Consider the following 23,130-nt stretch of genomic DNA (forward strand, 5'->3'; position numbering starts at 1 on the left):
GCCTAGAAAACATGCCTATAGGGGCTAAGTATTACAAAAAATCAGTTTCAATTATCAATCGTTAGAAATCTTGCCTATAGGGTATTTTCACTCGCTTAAAATAGTTTATGAGATCAACGTTGTTAATGTTGGACTCTCAAACACTGTTTCATTGCTTAACTATGCCACTATTAGAAATTATGCCTATATGACAATGTCACCTTCCTAAGACGCATATCTATAAAATCAGCGTTAATAGTTCTAAGCTTACAAATAGTTTACTGCCTCCTCGCCTAAACCATTAAGAGCAATAACGTTGCATGCTGGAATTCAGAATCATCTAGAAACCATGCCTATAGGACTTTAAGACTTAATTCTGAAGCTATGCATTTCCTAAATTGCCCGAGTGCATTTGTGGTTTATGTGTGGGGGCAAACTTGAGCCTTTATTTGTCTTTGCATGAAGTCCTACTTGTTTTGAATGTCGCTTAGTTTTATCATTTTAAGAAGCCTAAGTAAAGTCTAAAACCACCCAAATAGAGGTCCAATGCCTCCTGGACCATAGGCATGGGACGGATAGTGCACGCATAGGACGCGACCTGGAATTGAATTAGAACTCTCTAAGTAAACAACTTCAACATAATAATTGGGTAGCAGGAGATGATAGTTTGTGCCCGCTGAATAATATGAGCAACTCCTATCTAAAAGGAGTTGCGAAGTATTATTTATATTGCACGGGGTGATCCTTTAGGCTAAGAAACTTAGGACCCCCTTCCTCTTTATACACTTAGTCATCTAATATAGACCGTTATGGTTGTATCCATGTAGTCCTTAAGATTTGTACCAATTCTCATTGTGTGATAATGAAACTCTTTGACCTTTTATTCTCTTTGTTTATTTAATCATCTTGCTTAATTATAATCCACATAGTCTAAAGTTTGGCCGAGACCCACAGTTGTGGACCTCGACGAGTGCCTAACACCTTTTCTTTGAGGTAATTTGAGCCCTTACCCGATCTTTGGTGGCGCTGACTAGTCAAAATAGAGTCATTTGTAAATAGGTGCCCTAACGCACCTAAAAATCGTTAGGTGGCAACTCTTCTTCTTTTAACACTTACCTCCCACTCAAAAGAGTTGTCACAATGTCGAAGCCCGCTTTCGCGAGAAAAAAAGATGCGATAGCATGGCGACTCTGCTAGGGATACAATTAGGCTCTTACCGTAATGAACTTGTCTTATGTGGATTACTTTATTTTTTATATGCATATCCTTTCCCCTACTCACCTTTATTTGTTTAAATCCGCTACGACATGCACATCCATTCCCCTACTCACCTTTATTTGTTTAAATCTGATATGACAGGCACATCCCTTCCCCCTATTCGCCTTTACTTGCTATGACCGCTCTTTTATCTTGTCAAAATTGCTATATCTTGCCTACTTTCTTACCTGCTTTATTACATTCCCGCATATATTTTTATGAACTAAACTAACTCCTTCCTTTTGTATTTCTTCTATATTCTTTACATGTTTACCTTTGCTATATTATTTACTTCTTTTACATATCATGCAAATACTTGACAACGTGTTATTATTGCTGCATAAAGTATGCTCCACATCATACTCCACTCGTGCTAACTATCATTATAGAGGCACTTGATGAGTGTCCGCGCACTTCCGAAAATTACCCTTTTAAATCGAAAAGGCTTATTTGTGGTAGACTAGTCGATCAGCGATGCAATCGACGGTCTCGTGCCTTTCCCTCTCAAGTTGTCCACTTGGGAGTACCAGTATAGACCATTCTATAAACCCTACTCCAACTTCAAATGTACATGAATCATGCTTAATCTAGTACGGGTTGAAGCGTTATTGACGTAACAACCCGCTAAGATGAACCTCGTCCAAAGTCCGACGGGATTTCCACAGTCCCAATGGACGCTATCATACTATGTGCATTACTTGGAGAAAAATATGCCAACGTGTTATTGCGTAAACATTTTTTGGCATTAATGAAATAAAGCAAATATTGGCATCAGTTTTCTCCAAGTCTACGTGCCGCTTAGGCCTACCTCGGGCACAATGAGGTCCCCAAATTAGGACGCGAATTATTGCATGAATTTGTGAAACATGTTTTAATATTGCAAACACTCTTTTAATATTCCTTACTAACTTGGTTGCCTTTTGCTTTTTCTTTCTTTTGTTTATTCCCATTCCCAAAGGTTGGTTCGTGCATACTGGTATCGTCAGCATATCACACTAGATCCAGAGGTCCTCGACCTCCTCCTCTACCAAGTGATCCTAAAGGCAAAAGAAATGGGAAAGGTAAAATGGACGATTTGAGTGGTATCAGGAAGGGCAATGCTACTATAGCTGAGAACGTCGAAACTTCAGATGGTCGGAGCACCCCAGCATAGAATGAACTGGTCTTACGTCTGGAATAAAAGATTTTGGAGCTACAAGGAGAACTTGAGCAGGTCTGAAACTTGGTAAACCTCTCTCTCACTCTAAATGTCCCTGATATTGACCAACAAAATCCAAATACCCAGAACCAAGCACCACAAAACCTACAAAACCAAAACCTGCCACCAAATCCTCCTGCACCACACCAGTCCAATAACACTTACAGGAAACCAGGAGAAGTCAATGCATAGTAGTTTGTGTCTAATGGAAGTCACAGAAGCAATGGAGAAGACAGCAACATACAACACAAGGAATATGATGGAAACACTATGTCCTGTCTGTACAGATTTGGCAGGCATAGTTTTGGAAAGGAGGAAAATCAATTTTTTCACTAAGCTAGTGTTCTTTTTTGCAGGAAACGATACTGTTGTCATGCACTACCCTTTTCCTAACTCCCATTTGGTGGTATTAGTACTAAGTACTCATTACAATGGGAGGAAAGTTGGGGTAGGCTCAAGCATAACACTGATTTTTCACTGGATTGGGCAAGGTCTTTACAACTTTATGAAGGAATTTTGGCATGAGAATCTTGATGTTCAAGTTTCCATTATGTTAAGGAATGTAATCCACCAAACACGCAGATACAATATGCATGTATCAAAGGATGGCCACACTCACAGTTTGCACATATTGCCTAGTTTTTCGATGAGGCAGTGCTATTCAAATGGTTATATGGAAGAATTGCAATGCAAAGAATGGAGCAGCTCAGCATTTTCATCAAGGAATGATACTGTATCCATGTCCTACTATTTTCTACAACTTCAAAGGGTGGTATTAGCATTTGATGCTCAGTCCCTTGAAGGTGTACTAATAGTAGGCACAAGCATGGAAGCATGGAGACTTATGCCCAACATTTGCTGGGCTTTTGGGACACAAATATGGGAGCACTGGATGCATTTTGTAACAAAGCACCAGCACACCTTATTAGTACTACATCCCAAGAATGGTGCCAAACAATGGCTAACATAGAGGGATGCTGGAGATCACACGACCACATGCTCAAACAGGGCACACGCAAGCAAAATATGCCTAGTTTATTGGTCGACTTCCTGTTTGACAAGAACTTTTGGCACTCAAAAATGGGGGAAAAGGAATAAAAACCCAATGCATTTCATTAATTTGACATCCCAAGAATGGTGCCAACCACTTATAGCAACAGATGACATCTTCAAATCACACGATTTTCTCCACAAACAGTGGATGCTCACACATGAACGTAAGTGCTGGACTTTACTGTCATTGAGAGGTGAGTATAGCTATCCCATACTTCTGGAGAAAACAGGTACATTACTGGTTTCAAGACTTCACGAGGAAAAATATTTTCTTTGGGAATGGATTGATAGATGTAAATACACATGACGACATATCAATGGAAAATCAAGGCCACACCAAGGCACTAAGCTTTGCGATTGGAACTGCTTCTTATTATGTGGATAATCGTAGGAGCTACACGCCTAAAGAAAATGCAGATGCATACTTAAAAATCAGCTGGACAGGCACGCTACTGGATACTTTTTGCTCACTGTTGATACACCACTGGGAATATGGTCAAATGTGCAACAAGATAAGATTTCATCTGGGCTTCAATTGTGAAGACATTTCATGGCTAGTTTTTATAAATCAGTTCCTTTACCTTATTAGTTTGCATAATGTGATATCAATGTTGAGTTCATTACTAAATAATGATATTAGAAATTATGTACTCATCAAATTTTATTACTTTCATCGTGTAAGACCTCCTGACAAAAAAAAATACCCGCAGACTACCACTTATCATACTCCCCATAATATATCACAACGCACTCGTGACCTCCAAAACTCAACAAATGATCATCCTTATGCACAGATCCCCGGAGTCCACCAAAGCAACCCGATATATGTGGAGACCTTACCCCACACCCTGCAACAAACCCTATACATACCTGAATCAACCGAGAAAGACCTGCTCATTAAGAACATGACGGAATAACTTAAGAAGCTCACTGGCAGAGTTCAGAGTGTCGAAGGTGGTAAAGGCATTGAAGGTTTAAACTATGAGGACTTGTGCATTCAGCCAGATGTGGAACTGCCAGAGGGTTACAAACCTCCCGAGTTCGAAATGTTCGATGGAACTGGTGATCCAAAAATGCATCTGAGGACGTATTGTGACAAACTTGTAGGAGTGTGCAAAGATTAACGAATCTGTATGAAACTATTCATGCAAAGCCTCACCGGAGATGCGTTGTCTTGGTATATAATTCAGAACCAAAAGAAGTGGGTTAATTGGGTAAGCATGGCGTCAGATTTCATGGATAGATTCAGGTTCAACACAGAAAATGCACCAGACATTTTCTACATTCAAAACCTCAAGAAGAAACCAACAGAAACCTTTAGCGAATATGCTACTCGGTGGAGATCTGAAGCCGCGAAAGTAAGACCATCACTTGAAGAAGAACAAATGAATAAGTTCTTCATCAGATCTCAAGATCCGCAGCACCATGAAAGGCTTTTGGTTATTGAAAATCACAAATTCTCCAACATCATCAAGCTGGGAGAAAGAATAGAAAAAAGAATTAAGAGTGGGATGGTGACAAATTTCGAGGCACTGCAGGCCACGAATAAAGCATTACAATCGGGAGGTATTTCAAAGAAGAAAGAGGTGGGAGCCGTAATGGTTGCCCATGGTCTTAAGTCTCCTCTCACATACCAAACACCCCCACTTACATACCAAACACCTCCACCCATATGCCAGCCTTCACCTCCATCAACAACCTGCTACCACCTACCATGCCTATAACACTCAACCTGCATATTACCACTCACCACCACCCACCCGCCAAAACTACCAAAAAACACGACCAAACTTCGACCGCAGACCACCTAGACCATACATCCCAATTGCTGAGCCCAAAGACTAAGTATATGAGAGATTGGAGGCTGCTGGTTATGTCACTCCCATCCTTGCCATTGCCATGGAGAACTTCTCTGAGTGGATTAACCCAGACAAGATATGTGCCTATCATTCAGGCATGAAGGGTCATACAATTGATGAATGCCGCACACTGAAAGACAAGATTCAGACAATGATCGACAACAAGGTCATACAGGCAAAGGAAGCTGCACCAAATGTTCATAACAATTGTCTCCCATATCACAGAGGTGAGGGAGTGAACGTGATAGAGACTGACAAGGAATGGGATCCGGAAGGGTCAATTAGAATCATTTGAGAGAGAGATGATCCTAAAACATCTCCGGTCACACTCACACCCGGTGTGATACAAACCCAGGCACTGTTTGAAGTCGAGTTAACCACACCAGCACTGTTTGAAGTCGAGGTAACCACACCCTTCACTGTGATGGTAGCTCCCATGCCATCTTACAAGTCTGATGCTACCCATGAGATTATGTTGTGGAAGAAAGCAGGAAAGGAAAAACAAAAATGGAGGAAACAGGTGCGGCGCAAGGCATGACTAGAAATGGCAGAGTTTATACACCTGAGCACTTGGGAGGAACAAGCAAAGAAGCTGCATCTAAGTCGTCTGTTGTTGAGACTGGCCCTAATGACCTTTGGAGAAAATTACAAGTAAGGGAATACTCTGTCGTCGATCCTCTGAACAAAACTCCCGCTTAGATATCCATCTTGTCGCTGCTGCAAAACTCCGAGACACACAGGAATGTCTTGATAAAAGTGCTGAGTGAAGCTTATATACCCACCGACATCACTAGTGAGGAGATGGCCAACATGGTTGGGCAGGTATTGCAAAGCTACAAAATCACCTTTCACGAGGATGAATTACCACCAGAAGGACTAAGTAATAATAGGGCACTACACATCACAGTGCAATTTGAGGATAAGTTCAATGCCAGGGTCCTGATAGATGGGGGTTCAAGTCTCAATATATGCCCATTGACTACTATAAAGAGGTTGGGTAAAGGCCTGCACGAGATATAGATGGGAAGTATGAATGTAAAAGCGTTTGATGGATCCCAAAGAGCCACAATCGGAGAAATCAACCTCAACCTACAAATGGGCCCGACCTAGTTTGATGTTGAGTTCCAAGTGCTGGATATATCTACTACCTATAATCTGTTATTGGGAAGACCCTAGATATATGCTGCTGGGGCAGTGGCTTCTACTCTGCATCAGGCTGTGAAGTTTGAATGGAATCATCAAGAAGTGATTATCCATGGGGATGGAAGCAACCCCATCTACACCAATCAGACCGTTCTAGTCATCGAGAATAGGAAGAAGCTGGGTGGAGAAACATACCATCGCATTGAGCGAGTCAACGTAATTGAAAAGGATCAATGGTGGAGTAACAAGATAGAAAGAATATTAATATGGACAGGATATGAACCTGACACGGGTTTCGGCAAAAACCTCCAAGAGATCACCAAACCCGTACAACCGTAGCTTCATGGCACAACTTTTAGTCTCTGATATGAATATACTTGGCAAGAGTAGCAGGATTGGTCACCGTCATGGCATGGTCCTTATTATCCACTAGAACAACCAATACCACCTCTGCACCAGACATTTCATCAAACAGACCTGATGTGGGGTTCTGAGGAAGATGAAGTTTTAGCTGGCATGAGGAAGCTGTTTCTAGATGAAGAAGATATGGACTGCAGTGCAATAGTTGAGGAGGATGAGGAGGAAGACCTTACCATTTAGACCGTGGGGAAAGGAGTTGTTCTCAAAAACTGGACTGTTGCACCATCCCGGGCCCATCGAGTTCTTGGGTAGCTTGGTAGATTAGCATCAATTATTTTTAAGCATTTGAGACATTTTCAATATTTTACTTTGAAATAATTGCTCGAGTCATCGAGCTGCATTTGTTAACGTTTTAAAGATTTCAATTAATGCATTGCTACTTTTCGTTTTTACTATTATCCTCTACATTTTCTCTTTTTACAGCATTATTATTACCTATCCCGATGAACTTATGACTGTGATATGTAATGAGACAACGCAACATAAGGATAGTGATTCAGAAGACTTGGAAGAAAATGTGATACCTGAGGAAATCGTCAGAGAAGTGGAAAATTTTGAAAACAAGCCAAAGTCCAATTTGGATGAAACTGAAGCAGTTAACTTAGGGGATTCCGAACTGGTTAAGGAAACATGCATAAGCATTCATCTATCACCCTCAGAGAAAGAAGAGTACATCAGATTCCAAAAAGAATATGAAGATATCTTTGCATGGTCCTACGACGATATGATGGGTGTGAGCATATCCATAGTAGCTCACAAGTTACCCACTAATCCTACATGTCCACGGGTAAAGCAGAAGCTCAGAAAATTCAAGCCGGACATGAGTTTGAAGATAAAAGAGGAGGTCACCAAGCAGATCAAAGCCAAGGTTCTTAGAGTGGTTGAGTACCCGACTTGCTTGGCCAACATTGTGCCAGTTCCGTAGAAAGATGGGAAAGTCAAAATATGTGTTGACTACGGAGATCTAAATAGAGCAAGTCCCAAAGATGATTTTCCATTGCCTAATATACACATATTGATCGACAACTATGCCAAACATGAACTCCAATCCTTTGTGGATTGCTTTGCGGGGTACCATCAGATCTGGATGGATGAGAAGGATGCTGAAAAGACAGCCTTCATCACGCCATGGGGAATATACTGTTATAAAATGATGCCATTTGGTCTGAAGAACGCCGGAGCGACCTACATGAGAGGCATGACAACTATTTTCCACGACATGATACACAAAGATAATGAAATGTACGTGGATGACGTTATCGTCAAATCCAAAAGGAGTACGGATCACATAGCGGATCTGAGGAAATTTTTCAATCGGCTTCGAAGATATAATCTAAAACTGAATCCTGCAAAGTGTGCTTTTGGAGTCCCTACTGGAAAATTGTTAGGATTCATCATTAGTCGTAGAAGAATTGAGTTAGACCCATCAAAAGTCAAAGCAATCCAAGACTTGCCACCTCCAAAGAATAAGAAAGATGTGATGAACTTTTTAGGACGTCTTATTTACATCGATCGCTTCATAGCATAATCAACAGTGATATGTGAGCCGATCTTCAAAATGCTAAGGAAAGATGCTTCAACGAGTTTGACTGAAGAATGCCAGAAAGCCTTCGATAAAATCAAGGAGTATTTATCCAAACTGCCCGTTCTGGTTCCACCAGAGCCAGGAAGACCACTATTACTTTATTTGTCTGTACTGGATGAGGCTTTTGGTTGCATTTTTTGACAACATGATGAAATTGGAAGAAAAGAGCAAGCAATATACTATATGAGCAAGAAATTCACACCCTACGAAGTAGGGTACTCTTTGCTGGAACGCACCTATTGTTCTTTGACAGGGATAGCTCAGAAGTTGAGGCATTATTTCTGTGCATACACAACATATCTCATATCGAGGATGTATCCATTGAAATATATCTTTCAGAAGCCCATGCCTACGGGTAAATTAGCAAAGTGGAAAATATTGCCGAGCGAGTTTGACATCATTTATGTAACTCAGAAGGTGGTCAAAGGACAAACATTGGCAGATCATCTGGCAGAAAATCCTGTAGACGGAGAATACGAACCATTTAAAATGTATTTTCCCGACAAGGAAGTGTCGTTCGTGGGAGAAGATATCATGGAAGCATATGAAGGTTGGAGAATGTTCTTCGACGTAGCAGCAAACTTCAAAGGAGTAGGTATTAAGGTTATCTTGGTATCAGAGACTGGCCAACACTATCTGGTATCCGCAAAACTCAGATTTCCATGCACCAATAATATGGCGGAGTATGAGGCCTGCATCTTGGGACTAAGGTTGGCCATTGATATGAATGTTCAGGCACTGTTGGTAATTGGAGATTCCGATCTGTTGGTGCATCAGGTTTTAGGAGAATGGGCTATAAAGAACACCAAAATATTGCCATATTTGCACTGTGCACAAAAGCTGATCAAAAGGTTCACAAAGATAGAATTCAAACATGTTCCAAAAATTCAACATGAGTTCGCAGATGCATTGGCCATTCTATCTTCCATGATACAACACCCAGATAAGAACTTCATCGATCCTCTACTAATAGGAATTCATAAACAACTAGCTTATTGTGCTCACGTTGAAGAAGAGAGAGATGGAAATCCGTGGTTCCACGACATCAAGGAATATTATGCAAAAGGAGAATATCTGGAGCACTCTACCCATACTTAGAAGCGCATGCTTCGAAGATTAGCCAACCATTTCTTTCAAAGTACAGGAACTCTGTATAGAAGAACTTCTGACTTGGGGTTACTACAGTGCGTCGATGGGAAGGAAGCATCCAGATTGCTCGAGGAAATACATGCCGGAACTTGCAGACCGCACATGAATGGCTTCTTCTTAGCCAAGAAAATACTAAGAGCAGGGTATTTCTAGATGACTATGGAAACAGACTGCATCAAGTATGTTCAAAAATGTCACTAATGCCAGATACATGCTGATATGATACGAGTGCAACCCAATGAACTCAATGCAACAAGTACACCCTAGCCTTTCTCCGCTTGGGGCATGGATGCCATCGGTCCAATTGAACCCGCTGCTTCAAATGGGCATAGGTTCATTCTAGTGTCCATAGATTATTTCACAAAATGGGTCGAAGCCGAATCTTACAAAGCTGTAACTAAGAAGGTCGTCACAGATTTTGTTCGAGATTGCATTGTTTGTCGGTTCAGAATGCCAGAGTCAATCATCACCGACAATGCCGCCAATCTCAACAGTGACATAATGAAGGCCATATATGAAACGTTCAAGATCGAACAGAAGAATTCCACGACATACAGTCCGCAAATGAACGGAGCTGTAGAGGCCGCCAACAAAAACATCAAGAAGATACTAAGAAAAATGGTAAATAATTACACGCAATGGCACGAGAAGTTACCATTTTCTCTACTCGGGTATCGTACCATGGTTCGCACATCAACTGGGGCAACTCCTTACCTATTGGATTATGGCACTGAAGCAATTATTCCTGCCAATATAGAAATCCATTCTTTGAGAATTATACAAGAAGCCGAGCTCAGCGATGCAGAATGGATACAGAGCCGCTATGAACAACTGGCTCTCATTCATGGAAAGAGAATGAATGCAGTATGTCAGATTCAACTCTACCAGAACAGAATGACAAGAGCTTTCAACAAAAAGGTCAGACCAAGGCAAGTCACACCGGGGCAGTTGGTGCTAAAATGGATCTTCCCACATCAGGATGAAGCCAAGGGGAAGTTCTAACCCAACTGGCAAGGTCGCTACATGGTTCATCGAGTATTAACAGGAGGAGCACTCATACTTCTAGAAATGGACGGAGAGATTTGGCCAAAACCTATCAACTCAGACGCAGTCAAGAGGTTCTATGTTTAGGATTGTTTACATTTCTTCACTTGATGTAACTGAACTACGCTTGACCTGATTCCCGTTTAAGAGGGAATACATAGGCAGCCCTATGGGTTCGATCACATCTTAATAAAATCTTCATTTCCCCATGATCAGAAACTGGGGCAAGATCGCAAGTTCAGCAAACTTCGTCATATGTGGAACAACCAAAAAGCATTATTAGAAGGATGCATTTAAACTCGGGCATAATTTTGAGAAGGACCCTCGAAATTCTAAAAAACAAGGAGGTTGCAATGTCTCTAAATGTGTCACAATCACCAATTCATATAAATTATTTGATCTCACATACTGCAATATATTTCAAGCAACTATATTTTTGCAAATAATTTGTCAAATGCATACATATTTTTCGAAAACTTTATTTCTATGACTGCCGGATGCTACCCAGGGTAACTCAAATAGGACTGCAAGATAAGAGTGAAGGCAAAGCAAGGAGTCAAGAGCACGAACCAACCTTCCCCACGTAAAGCTCACGATTTTTCTTTGAATGCAGGCACGATAAAACAACAATATTCACAAATACATACGCAAATCAAATCACTACCTTCATGATGACAAACTACCTAACGTAAACACATCCAGCTAGGAGATACTTCACTCTCTCACTGTCACTCATCGCTTTTCTCGCATAAGGCTAAGCACTGCCTTTCCTTTGAATGCGACTAAGCATTGTCTCCCTTTCTTGCATAAGGCTAAGCATTGCCTCTGTAATTGCATAAGGAGGCATTGCCTTTCCCTGCATTAGACTAAGCATTGTCTCCCTTTCTTTCATGAGGCTAAGCATTGCCTTTGTAATTACATAAGGCTAAGCACTGCCTTTCCTATGCATGAGCCTAAGTCTTGTCTCCTTTCCTTTCCATGAGACTAAGCACTGTCTCCACTTCTTGCGTGAGGCTAAGCATTGCCTCCATAATTGCATAAGGCTAAGCATTGCCTTTCCTTGTATGAGACTAAGCATTGTCTCCATTCCCTGCATGAGGCTAAGCATTGCCTCCGTAATTAGACTAAGAATTGTCTCCTCTTCTTCCACGAGTCTAAGCATTGCCTCCATGATTGCATAAGGCTAAGCACTGCCTGCTTGAGACTAAGCATTGTCTCCTCTTCTCGCATGACTCTAAGCATTGCCTCCATAATTGCATAACGCTAAGCACTACCTGCATGAGACTAAGCATTGTATCCCTTTCTTCAATAAGGCTAAGCATTGCCTCTGTAATTGCATAAGGCTAATCATTGCCTTTCCCTGCATGAGGCTAAGCATTGTCTCCCTTTTTTGCATGAGTCTATGCATTTCCTCTATAATTGCATAAGGCTAAGCACTACCTTTCCTTTGCATGAGACTAAGCCTTGTCTCCCACATTTGCATGAGGCTACGCATTGCCTCCATAATTACATAAGGCTAAGCATTGCCTCCATAATTGCATAAGGCTAAGCATTGCCTTTTATTGCATAAGACTAAGCATTGTATCCATTCCCTGCATGAGGCTAAGCATTGCCTCTGTAATGAGACTAAGCATTGTCTCCTCTTCTTGCATGTGGCTAAGCATTGCCTCCATAATTGCATAAGGCTAAGCACTGCCTGCATGAGACTAAGCATTGTCTCCTCTTCTCGCATGAGGCTAAGCATTGCCTCCATAATTACATAAGGCTAAGCACTGCCTGCATGAGACTAAGCATTATCTCCTTTCCTTGCATGAGGCTAAGTATTGCCTCCAAAATTGCATAAGGCTAAGTGCTGTCTTTTTCGGCATGAGACTAAGCATTGTCTCCATCTCTGGCATGAGGCTAAGCATTGCCTCCATAATTGCATAAGGCTAAGCACTACCTTTTCTTTGCATAAGACTAAAATACTATCTCCACTACACTACTTGTCACGCCCTAACCTCGGGAAGTGCGACCGGCGCTCAACCGAGTGAACCCAGCCGAGCAAGCCTGTTAGATGTTTTCTACCTAACTCACCCATGATCCAGAAAAGACGTGATTTCATTAATTATACAGTATGAAGCTTATTCATGCAATACTAAATTGTTTCATTAGCTACTTCGCCTTTCAGTCTCAAAATACACATATTCTTATAGTCTGAGTGGAACAAGTGATCAAACACAACATAACTTGTTGAACATTCCCAACACCCATATACAACCCACACAGTGTCTACGGAGCCCCTAAAGATACAAAAGAGTGTAAAGAAGGTGCCGGCAACAAGGCCCCGGCTATACCTCAAAAAGTACAAAAATATACAAAAGATGTATTACATGACCCCGGAATGAAATGGGGATCATCGAGTCCGCTGAGATGAGGATGCAGCACCTATTTGTTATCAACATTGTCTACTATGTAACCACCTGCATCCATTTAAAGATGCAGCGCCTACGGCAAAAGGGATGTTAGTACTATCGAATAGTACTAGTATGTATAATTAAACACAATCGAAATAGAATGAACAATAATACAGGGGGAGACAGTCGAGAATGCAATATGAGCTTCAAATAACACTAAAACACCAAGTTAAAGATCACTTATATTTCCAAGTCGATTGCCACGTTATTTGGTTGGATGATTTTATTTTTATGCCAATATACCACAATCCACAATACCACTGTGTTCTTACACGGAGTCCGATCTCGGCCCGATCGGCTAAGCCATCTCATTAGAGACATCTACCATATTCACTATTTCATTCACAATACCACCGTGTTATTACCATCTCATTCGAGACATCAACTATTTCAATCGATCATCTTACTTCGTATTCCTTTCCCATCTTTTCAACACATTGGCACAAGTAGATTTAATTGTAAAGTCGTTCTTGGCACGTGGCCTTATTTCATAATTCAAGTTATTTTCCATAATCCAACATTATTAATATCATCAATAACAACAATTTTCATTCAAGACTCTTGAGTTCACATATGAGAATTTTAGATTTCAAGGCACATAGAGGCTTTTCACACAATTCAGCATAACAGTCTTTAATCGAATTTGACGTGAAGTCTAGGCATATTACACATATATTTGCAAAGCAAGCACATTTGGGATAGCAATTTCTAAGATATTCAATTTGGGACTTACGTCGATTGCATGAATACCGTGTGATTCAATTCTAAGAAGAGGGGGTTTAGCCAACATACCTCAATTGAGCTTCTTAAAACTCTAAGATGTTCCAGAATATTAGAAACTACAATCTATTTTAGCAATATAGTAAAATTGAACCCAAAATTAGGAAAACGATCATAATTCTAGCTCACTTAAGCATTCTATCAAACATCATGTGTGCATTAAGGTTCCATGGCCCTTTCATGAAAGACTTCACCAACCCACACCCCATTCTTTTCTATATTTAACTCACAACCTCCCCACATACCTTAGTAACACATGCATGCAAAGTAAGCACCCCCATCCCCATGAATTACCTTACTAATGGCCCATTCAAATTACATTTTGAAATTAAGAGTTTGGGTGATAGAATTTACCTATTAGGAAGAAGACCTATGTGCCTCTCTTGAAAATCTTCAAGGTTTTAAGTGAGAATTGAAGAGAAATTTGGTGAAGACCACTTTCGCCTTATAGGACCCTCTCTCTCACTCTAAAAATATAAGAAAATAAGCTCAAAATGGTCCATGGTGGATGAATTAACGGATTAGAATCGGGTTTAAAAATCCCAAAAATGAAGCTCCGGAACAGGTTCTGCGATCGCATATGCGACCGCATAATCGTTATGTGGTCCGCGAAATTGGGGTGCCAAAACTGGAGAGGAACTAGCCAAGTCTGCGGTCACTATGCGGCCCGCAGATGTGTTTTGCAGTTGCATAATGCACCATAGATCGGTTCCGCGGTCGCATAGTGCACCGCAGGACCTCCCTCCGAAAAGTCCCAATGCAGGATATGCGACAAGAGTGCGACCCGCGAAACGGTTTGGCGGTCGCATAATTGGCTGCGAAATTGACATAAAAAACGGTCCAGAAAACTGCCTCACTCTACGACCATTCTGCGGTAGCAGAACTGGCTGCAAAAATTCCTACTTCTACCCAACATTATTACCCTCTACGCCTACTTCAGCATCACGGAATCCGGGTTTTTAGAAAAAGTTTTAAGGGGCCTTACACTACCTAAGACCAAGCACTATCCCCTTTATTCATCAAGGTCTAAGCACTACCCTCATCTCATATAAGACTAAGCCTTGTCTTGTCTCGTCCTCGCATTTAACCAAGCAACACTTGTTTCTTTTATCAAACTATCGATACTGCCATATCCTTGCATTTTATTGGCTGAAATATTGCCATTTTGTACGAAGGCGTCATAGTTCGAAGGCATCATCCTCATAGCCGGGAGACACTATTCCATGGCCTGAGGATCTCTTAAGATTGCACATCATTATTCAAAGGCGTCATAGTCCAGAGACACCATCTTCATGGCCCGAGGATACCATTTCATGGCATGCAAATCCCTTGTAATACACTTCATGGCCCAGAACGTCATGGTCTAAGGACATCATCCTCCTCGTCAAAAGACAATCTTCATGGTCCAAAGGGAATTTGCATCATGTTTAAATTTTTGCAATAACCCATATATATTCCCATGCACCGTGTTTTAAGTTTTTTCAGGTAACTCGGGAGTAACTGTTCTTCAAACAGGAGCAATCTTCGCTCCGATTTCCGTTTTCAACGTTCACATCCTATGACTATTTCAAACGTAATCGATAATGCCTACCTCTCGCTCTATGACCGTTCAGACATCTGCCTCATGATACGCCCACAAACTTCATTTCACATACATGATTCCGCTCACGACAGTGTCCTACCCAATGAACCTTTTCGAAACATACAACCGTTCTCATAATAACTTCATCGGTTTCGCTCGTCGTTGGATCCAGAACTACACATGGCTTGATTCCTGTAATACCAGGGATATGTAGGCAACTCAGGAACTAGGTTTCGACCTAATTTATCAAATCACATCATTCCCCATTCAATTCGACCAAAATTGGTCATCATTTTCTTTACCCGACAACTCTTTCATCATTCCCGGGTAAAGAGGGGCAGCTATTGATACCCAATTTTGCCCTCACATTTTTTTAAATAGTATATATATCTTTTCAAAATGTCATTTTGCATCATTACTTAATTTACAAGATTTATACAAGCATTTCCATAATTTTCGGAGCTTTTTCTTGCGTTAAAATTACTTGAATATTTGCTAATTATTCCCTTAAATTATTTGCAATAACTAAATCATCTTAATTTATTATTTTACACCCACACACATGTTTTAAAATATATTTTTTATTTGTTTTTATTTTATATCGTTTCATATAATTATATCTATATTTTAGTTATTTATGTAATTTTTGCAATAATAGCATATGTTCATACATAAGTGCTCTATTATTACATTATTTGTGTCAAAATAGTATTTTATATTTTTATAATGCTAAATTATTATTTTTAATTATTTTAGTGCATAAATAATATCTTTAATTATTTATTAAGTATTTTTATAAATTAATTTTGGATAAATTTCGTGTATTTAAATAGAAGCCCAATTTTAAGTCCAATTTTCTGACATAAATTGGCCCAATAACCTCAGCAGCCCAACCAAACAACCCATTACCTTCTGACCCGCCAGTTTCTTATTCAACCTCGACTGTTGATCTCACATGATCAACGGTCCATAATAAAGCCCTACCTCCCGTTATATCCCCATAACCCCAAACCCTAGAGACAAATCCCCCACCCCGCCGCCTCTGTATTCTTTCATCTCTCCTTCTCTCACCTTTAGAAACCCTAACCGCCTCCCCAATCTTCTCCAAATCCGAGCAAATCATGGATTCCTTCTGTGATTTATTTACCTTTTTAGTGTTACCTCGTTGTTACTTGCAAGAATATGGTGTTACTTAGTACTTGCCTAAACTTGGCAAGTACCATCTCTTAGATTCTGGCCCGTTTAACTTCAATCGCTAATATCTAGACAATATCTCATCTATATAATAGTTGATTTTTTATACCAGTAGACGGATTTTCAAACATTGAACCCTATTTAGAGTTTGAATTTTGATTTCTTTCCTTTACTGGTTGCTTTATGATTGCATGTATATTTTTCCTTTCCTTGTTTATGTTTCATTGACTTCTTTTCTTATTTACTCGTCTAATTTAACTACTATATAAACCCCTACCCTAAATACCCTTAAAGGGACCGGAATCACTATTATTCTCTCTCTCCCACTCATTCCACTACTCTAAAATTTGAGACTTTGGCCGGCTGAAAGCAAAGGCCACCAGAATTCTATTATTCAACCTCTCTCAGTGTGAGCATTGCCCTGGGTTTATTTGAAGCCCTTGGGAACTCTGATGCACTGAGAAATTTGGGGTTTTTGCTGTTCTCTTCGTGTTACTGATAAGCAAGTTGTTGGTTCTTAATCTCTGCCTTATTAGCTTGTTAATTCTGCAAATTGGTGAGTAATAAGACTCTAGCAATTTATTCTCTTTTATTGGTGTTCATGACATTCTTATTTTTGTGAATCAATACGATATTGTTTGCCTCTGTTCATGTTCATTTTCGTATTTGATTTCATTATTCTTGCCCCTGTTTATCTGAACCTACTTGAATTCTGGGTTTCATGCCTGTTATATGTGCGTAATTGAATAGTTTATGATTATTTTCAGCTTGTTATGCTACTCTGATTACTAGCTGCTCTTCAAAAGCCTTTCCTCATGCCTTGCCTTAGGTTTCTGCATTTCTTAAGGATGTTATCACCCAGCCAGAACTTGTTTGAGTGAATTTCTTTCCAGTGAATCCCTCATGCATGTTCTACTACTCTTCTGCTTACATGAACCTTATGTGTCTCAATGTTTTAGTCAATCTTGTGTTTGGTATTTGGTCTATCTTGTGCTTTGGTATTTGGTCAATATTCCAATGAATCCCTCTTCTGCTTACATGACTAATACTTTGGTATTTGGTCAATCTTGTGTTCTTCAGTATTGCCAGGTTTCTAGTTAAACCCCAATACACTCGATTTTACCATTATGACTGGCTTAAGTTCTAAAGTTTGTCTACCCCGTGACCTTAAGATGGACATATCTTCCCACCATGATCCTTGGACTTAGAAACCTTTGTGATTAAGATTCTTATTGATTGTTATAAACCATGCCTACATGCTTGTTTACTTGCCATTCTCTGACTATTACTTTGTTAGAACTTCATGCCTTAATCTCCTAGTTTTGAGTCTCTTTTAGGCCTATTTGTGCTTTGCTATAATCCTGTTGTTCTGAAAACTAAGCATGTATGCTTGCCATGTTGATCTAAGTGATATGCATCCTCAATTCTACTGTTCTTTCACTTGTTTGAACTTATATTGTCATTCTTTAGGCTAAAACTACCCTATTAGGACCGTGCTCTGTTGATCCTTTAACTTTTCACAATTAGATCCCCTGCTTGCAATTGTCTTAAGTTGCTTTTGAACATGTCTGTGTTTAAAACCTATTTAGTGATAGTTTGTTGGCAATCATGTCCAAAATGCAAACATGAATTTGCTTATGTGTGTCCTGCCAACATGCCACGCGAATTTGCTTATGTTTTATAGTCCCGGGAAATAAGTATGTGGACTTTCTACTCTGTTCAATTTTTTCAACACATAGTCTATTGCTTATGTGGCCATGTCCTTCATTTGGGCCTGGTATTTGGTTCTATGTGATGCTGGGTTTGGCTGTTGGATGCAGACTTACTAGACTGATCTTATGAGTGGGAATTCGAGGCTATTGGAGCTATCGAAGGCCTGGAAAATACTGGGTTATCTGTACTGGGCCTGTCATTGGGCCTATAGTGGTCTACTTATGTAAATATTCATATTTAATTCTGGGTCTGTAACAATCTTGTAATTGAACAGACGGGGTGATTAATAAAAGGGGCATGATACTTTAATTGTCGCACAATGGGTAGAAGGCATGCCTATAGGACTTATGTGCTCTATTTGTTATTTTGACTCTTATGTGTTGCACACTAGTAGAGATCATGCCTATAGTAATCACACAATCACTCAACCTATTTGCTATCAAAATATGAGCTTAAGTACTTTATTTGTTACCCACATCTATTGTTGTGTGTTACTAGACTGCATGCCTATAGAATCACTAATGCCCATCTATAGGACTTCAATTGACTAATTTTCTATTGTTATTGTTATCATATTGCTCACCTAGAAAACATGCCTATAGGGGCTAAGTATTACAAAAAATAAGTTTCAATTGTCAATCGTTAGAAATCCTGCCTATAGGGTATTGTCACTCGCTTAAAATTGTTTATGAGATCAACGTTATTAATGCTGGACTCTCAAACACTGTTTCATTGCTTAACTATGCCACTATTAGAAATCGTGCCTATAGGATAATGTACCTTTCTAAGATGCATATATATAAAATCAGCGCTAATAGTTCTAAGCTTACAAATAATTTACTGCCTCCTTACCTAAGCCATTAAGAGAAATAATGTTGCATGCTGGAATTCAGAATCACCTAGAAACCATGCCTATAGGACTTTAAGTCTTAATTATGAAGCTATGCACTTCCTAAATTGCCCGCGTGCATTTGCTGTTTATGTGTGGGGGGCAAAATTAAGCCTTTATTTGTCTTTGCATGAAGTCCTACTTATTTTGAATGTCACATAGTTTTATCATTTTGAGCATCCTAAGTAAAGTCTAGAACTACCCAAATAGAGGTCCAACGCCTCCTGGACCATAGGCATGGGACGGGTAGTGCACGCATAGGACGCAACCTGGAATTGAATTAGAATGCTCTAAGTAAATAACTTCAACATAGTAATCGGGTAGCAGGAGATGATAGTCTGTGCCCACTGAATAATATGAGCAAATCCTATCTAAAAGAATTTGCAAAGTATTATTTATGTTGCACGCGGTGATCCTTTAGGCTAAAAAACTTATCCCCCCTTTCCTCTTTATACACTTAGTCATCAAATATAGACCGTTATGGTTGTATCCTTGTAGTCCTTAAGATTTGTACCAATTCTCATTGTGTGATAATGAAACTCTTTGACCTTTTATTCTCTTTGTTTATTTAATCATCTTGCCTAATTATAATCCTCATAATCTTAAGTTCGACCGGGACCCACCGTTGTGGACCTCAAAGAGTTCCTAACACCTTCTCTTTGCGGTAATTTGAGCCTTTTACCCGATCTTTGGTGGCGTTGACTAGTCAAAACTGAGTCATTTGCAAATAGGTGCCCTAACACACCTAAAACATTGTTAGGTGATGACTCTTCTTCTTTTAACACTTACCTCCCTCTCAAAAGAGTTGTCACAATGTCGAAGCCCGTTTTCGCAAGAAAAAGGGGTGCGACAGTGAGTTGTGTGTACGGATCCATATATTGATATTATTGACACATGAGTTGTCCGTGCAGATTCTATTGTTAGCACGTGAGTTGTTCGTGCAGTGTGTGAAACTTGTATTTTCTTGATCATTTATCTGGTTTACTTGGTTTCTTTCCCCTACATGCCATAATACTATTGAGCAGGGTATTTGAGAACCAGTGCACATGCACACAAGGATATTCGTATCATGAAGCCTTATGAGCTAGCTTTAAATCTTATATTATGTTAATCAAAAAGGATAGAATTGTATTGATTTAACTAGTTACCTCAACAAATTAATCTTCTCTTATATTGCATTGTTTATTTGTGATACTTATTGAGTTGGTTGTACTCATACTACACCCTACACCTCATGTGCAGATTCAAGCATTTTCGGGCACGGCGGTTGTTGATCGTGGAGTCTACCTGTTCGGAGATCATCGAGGTAGCTGCTTGTCGTCCGCAGACCTTGATCCTCCTTTCCCTATCTTTTAGTTTTATTTATTTAGTCTTTGTTTCTAGACAATGTACCATACTATGTTGCTATATATAGATGCTCATATACTCGGTGACACCTAGGTTTTGGGGATTTTCAGTATTTAGTTTTGATCTTATCCAGTTTATTAGAGCTTAAATTATTAAACCTATTTTAGCTCATCTTAAATTTAAAGTTGCTGGAAATAATTGAGTTGTCGGCCTGCCTAGTTCCATGTTAGGTGCCATCACGACAGGTTAGGTTTTGGGTAGTGAGACTCTTACTCGGGTATTCAAGCTAACCTAACACCTATATGTCTATAGAGTTAGAATCAACAAGAATGCATTCGTAATTCTAGTATAGTAACCAAGCAATGAAATTATCATATGTCTATCCTAATCGTGAATCCATTCCCCTATGCCCGGGTTCAAGAACTTGCTCTACTCGATCATATATGCAATCTAGAATTCCCACTTTCGAGTTCAACTCTAGATTTCATAGATAGTATTTAATTGGTGATCAAGCAATCAAATAATTAAGCGCATGATTAAATAAATAAACCAATATGATAAACCAAGAAATCAAAATCAATATTCAAATAATAATAGTCATAAAAGAACCACAACCCTAGAGGGTGAAGTTTAGCTCCACATAGACATGGTAGCCAAACAACAATTCATATAAAGAAACATAAAAATTACTAAGTCTGGTGGAAGAAAAGATGAAAACCGGTCTCCACGGTAGCTCTGTGCTCTCCCTTCGTCAAAATTTTACTCTAAAAAACGTCATCCCTCCTCCAAAATATGTTTAGGACCTATTTTATATAAGTTGGGACCGTGTAGGGCCGAAATAACCTTGTCCCACGCGAAATAGGAGACTTCTCGTCACCCAGCGCCCAGGGTAGCGTGGGGCGCTAGCCCTGGCACTGAATCCAGTAGCCTTTGACGTTGCTCTTCAATTTTTGTTTTGAATTATAACTCTTATCCCTTTTTGTCTTCCACTTGGGGGGACAAACACCAAAGGGTGTCCCCCCTTTGTCTATCCTTTTGTTTTTTTTTATTTCCTTTATTTTTCTTCTGCATTTTAGACAATTTTTCTCCACATCTCTTCATCTTCATATAGCTTTATTCCTACACAGTTAAAATATAATATTAAGTATAAATAATATAATTAATACTCAAAAGATGATTAAAAGTACTAGAATGCCATCTCTTTACTTATGCCATTCTTAAAATATATTCACAACAAAGACAACGTGCTCATAACAATCCTAGATTCAAAAACCGACTCAGTGTCATCATGCACTCATGGCTTGAACACCCAACTTCATAGAGAAATCTATTAACGTTAACTATCCCTCATGAAACAATGTGCCCTCACAATAAGAACAAGAGAATAAGTTGAAGCCACACATTCAAATCAAATGCTCAAATATATTTTAAGGACTCACATATGTCAAAGAAAATTGCTCACTCTTACAAAAGAAGTCACATGCATGCAATTGGTACCATAGGCTTGCCCTTAATGTAAATCTCTACTAATGTAGGCTCGCTCGATCTAAAATTATCACGACCTGGAATTCCCACTTTCGGGACCGTGATGGCACCTAACATTTCACTTGCTTGGCAAGCCAGTGTTAGAGGATTATTTTAACCAATTTTAGTCAATTACAATAACATAAGCAATCAAGGTAAATAGAAGCTAAAACTGAAATGTGGATTAACATAAAGCCCATAATATCTGATACAATTCGGATCTGGAGTCACAACTCACGAGCTTCTAAGATTTTATACAAACAGAGTCTAAAAGAAATACAACCATTCTGAATGAAAAGAAAGAGTAAAATAGGGGAGATAGAAAGGGACTCCAAGATCTGCGGATGCCAGCATATCTACCTTGAGTCTCCAATAAGCAAGTCCAAGCTGCTAAGCCTCATGAGCAGCTAGGACCGGTACCAAAATCTGCACAAGAAGTACAAAGTATAGTATGAGTACAACCGACCCCATGTACTGGTAAGTGTCGAGCCTAACCTCGAGGAAGTAGTGACGAGGCTATGGCAAGACACCCATATAATAGACATGTGCAGATAATAGTATGTGTACGAGAAAACAACAATAACAGCTAAACATGTACAATTGGGAGGGGACATCCTAAAAGGGGGAAACCGGATATAATAGATACAACGGAAATGATAACCAGAACAGTCAATATGCCTTTAACCAGTGAAAACTATTAAAACAATAAAGGAGATTGCATGGCATCACCCTTCGTGCTTTTACTCTCAACTTCACAATGAAACAAAGATATTGCATGGCATCACCCTTCGTGCTTTTACTCTCAACCTCACAATGTAAATCAATAGAGAAGGCGCGGCATCACCCTTTGTGCATTATCACTCACAATATGGCACGGCATCACCCTTCGTGCATTAACTCTCATAACATAGCACGACATCACCCTTCGTGCTAAACTCTCATAACATGGCACGACATC

At 39.7% G+C, this 23,130-nt stretch overlaps 2 protein-coding genes across 2 annotated transcripts; both read left to right on the forward strand.

Annotated features, from left to right (window-relative positions):
- The first annotated feature begins 7,360 nt into the window (after positions 1-7,360).
- On the forward strand, positions 7,361-7,834 carry LOC138899932 (uncharacterized). The gene has a single exon (XM_070186633.1). The coding sequence runs from the start codon at positions 7,361-7,363 to the stop codon at positions 7,832-7,834; it is 474 nt and encodes a 157-aa protein (XP_070042734.1).
- Positions 7,835-8,467: 633 nt separating this feature from the next.
- LOC138899933 (uncharacterized) lies at positions 8,468-9,592 on the forward strand. Its single transcript, XM_070186634.1, has 2 exons — positions 8,468-8,621; positions 8,748-9,592. The coding sequence occupies exons 1-2, from the start codon at positions 8,468-8,470 to the stop codon at positions 9,590-9,592; spliced, it is 999 nt and encodes a 332-aa protein (XP_070042735.1).
- Positions 9,593-23,130: the final 13,538 nt, after the last annotated feature.

This window comes from Nicotiana tomentosiformis, chromosome 10, assembly GCF_000390325.3.
Source record: "Nicotiana tomentosiformis chromosome 10, ASM39032v3, whole genome shotgun sequence".
Lineage (NCBI taxonomy): Eukaryota > Viridiplantae > Streptophyta > Magnoliopsida > Solanales > Solanaceae > Nicotiana > Nicotiana tomentosiformis.

What these genes read in the sequence shown, in the direction of transcription:
- LOC138899932 (XM_070186633.1), top strand. Translation starts at nt 7,361, where the DNA reads ATGACTGTGATATGTAATGAGACAACGCAACATAAGGATAGTGATTCA.
- LOC138899933 (XM_070186634.1), top strand. Translation starts at nt 8,468, where the DNA reads ATGCTAAGGAAAGATGCTTCAACGAGTTTGACTGAAGAATGCCAGAAA. An exon ending in TGTACTGGATGAGGCTTTTG is followed by an intron (nt 8,622 to 8,747) that starts GTTGCATTTTTT and finishes GTTCTTTGACAG; the next exon opens with GGATAGCTCAGAAGTTGAGG.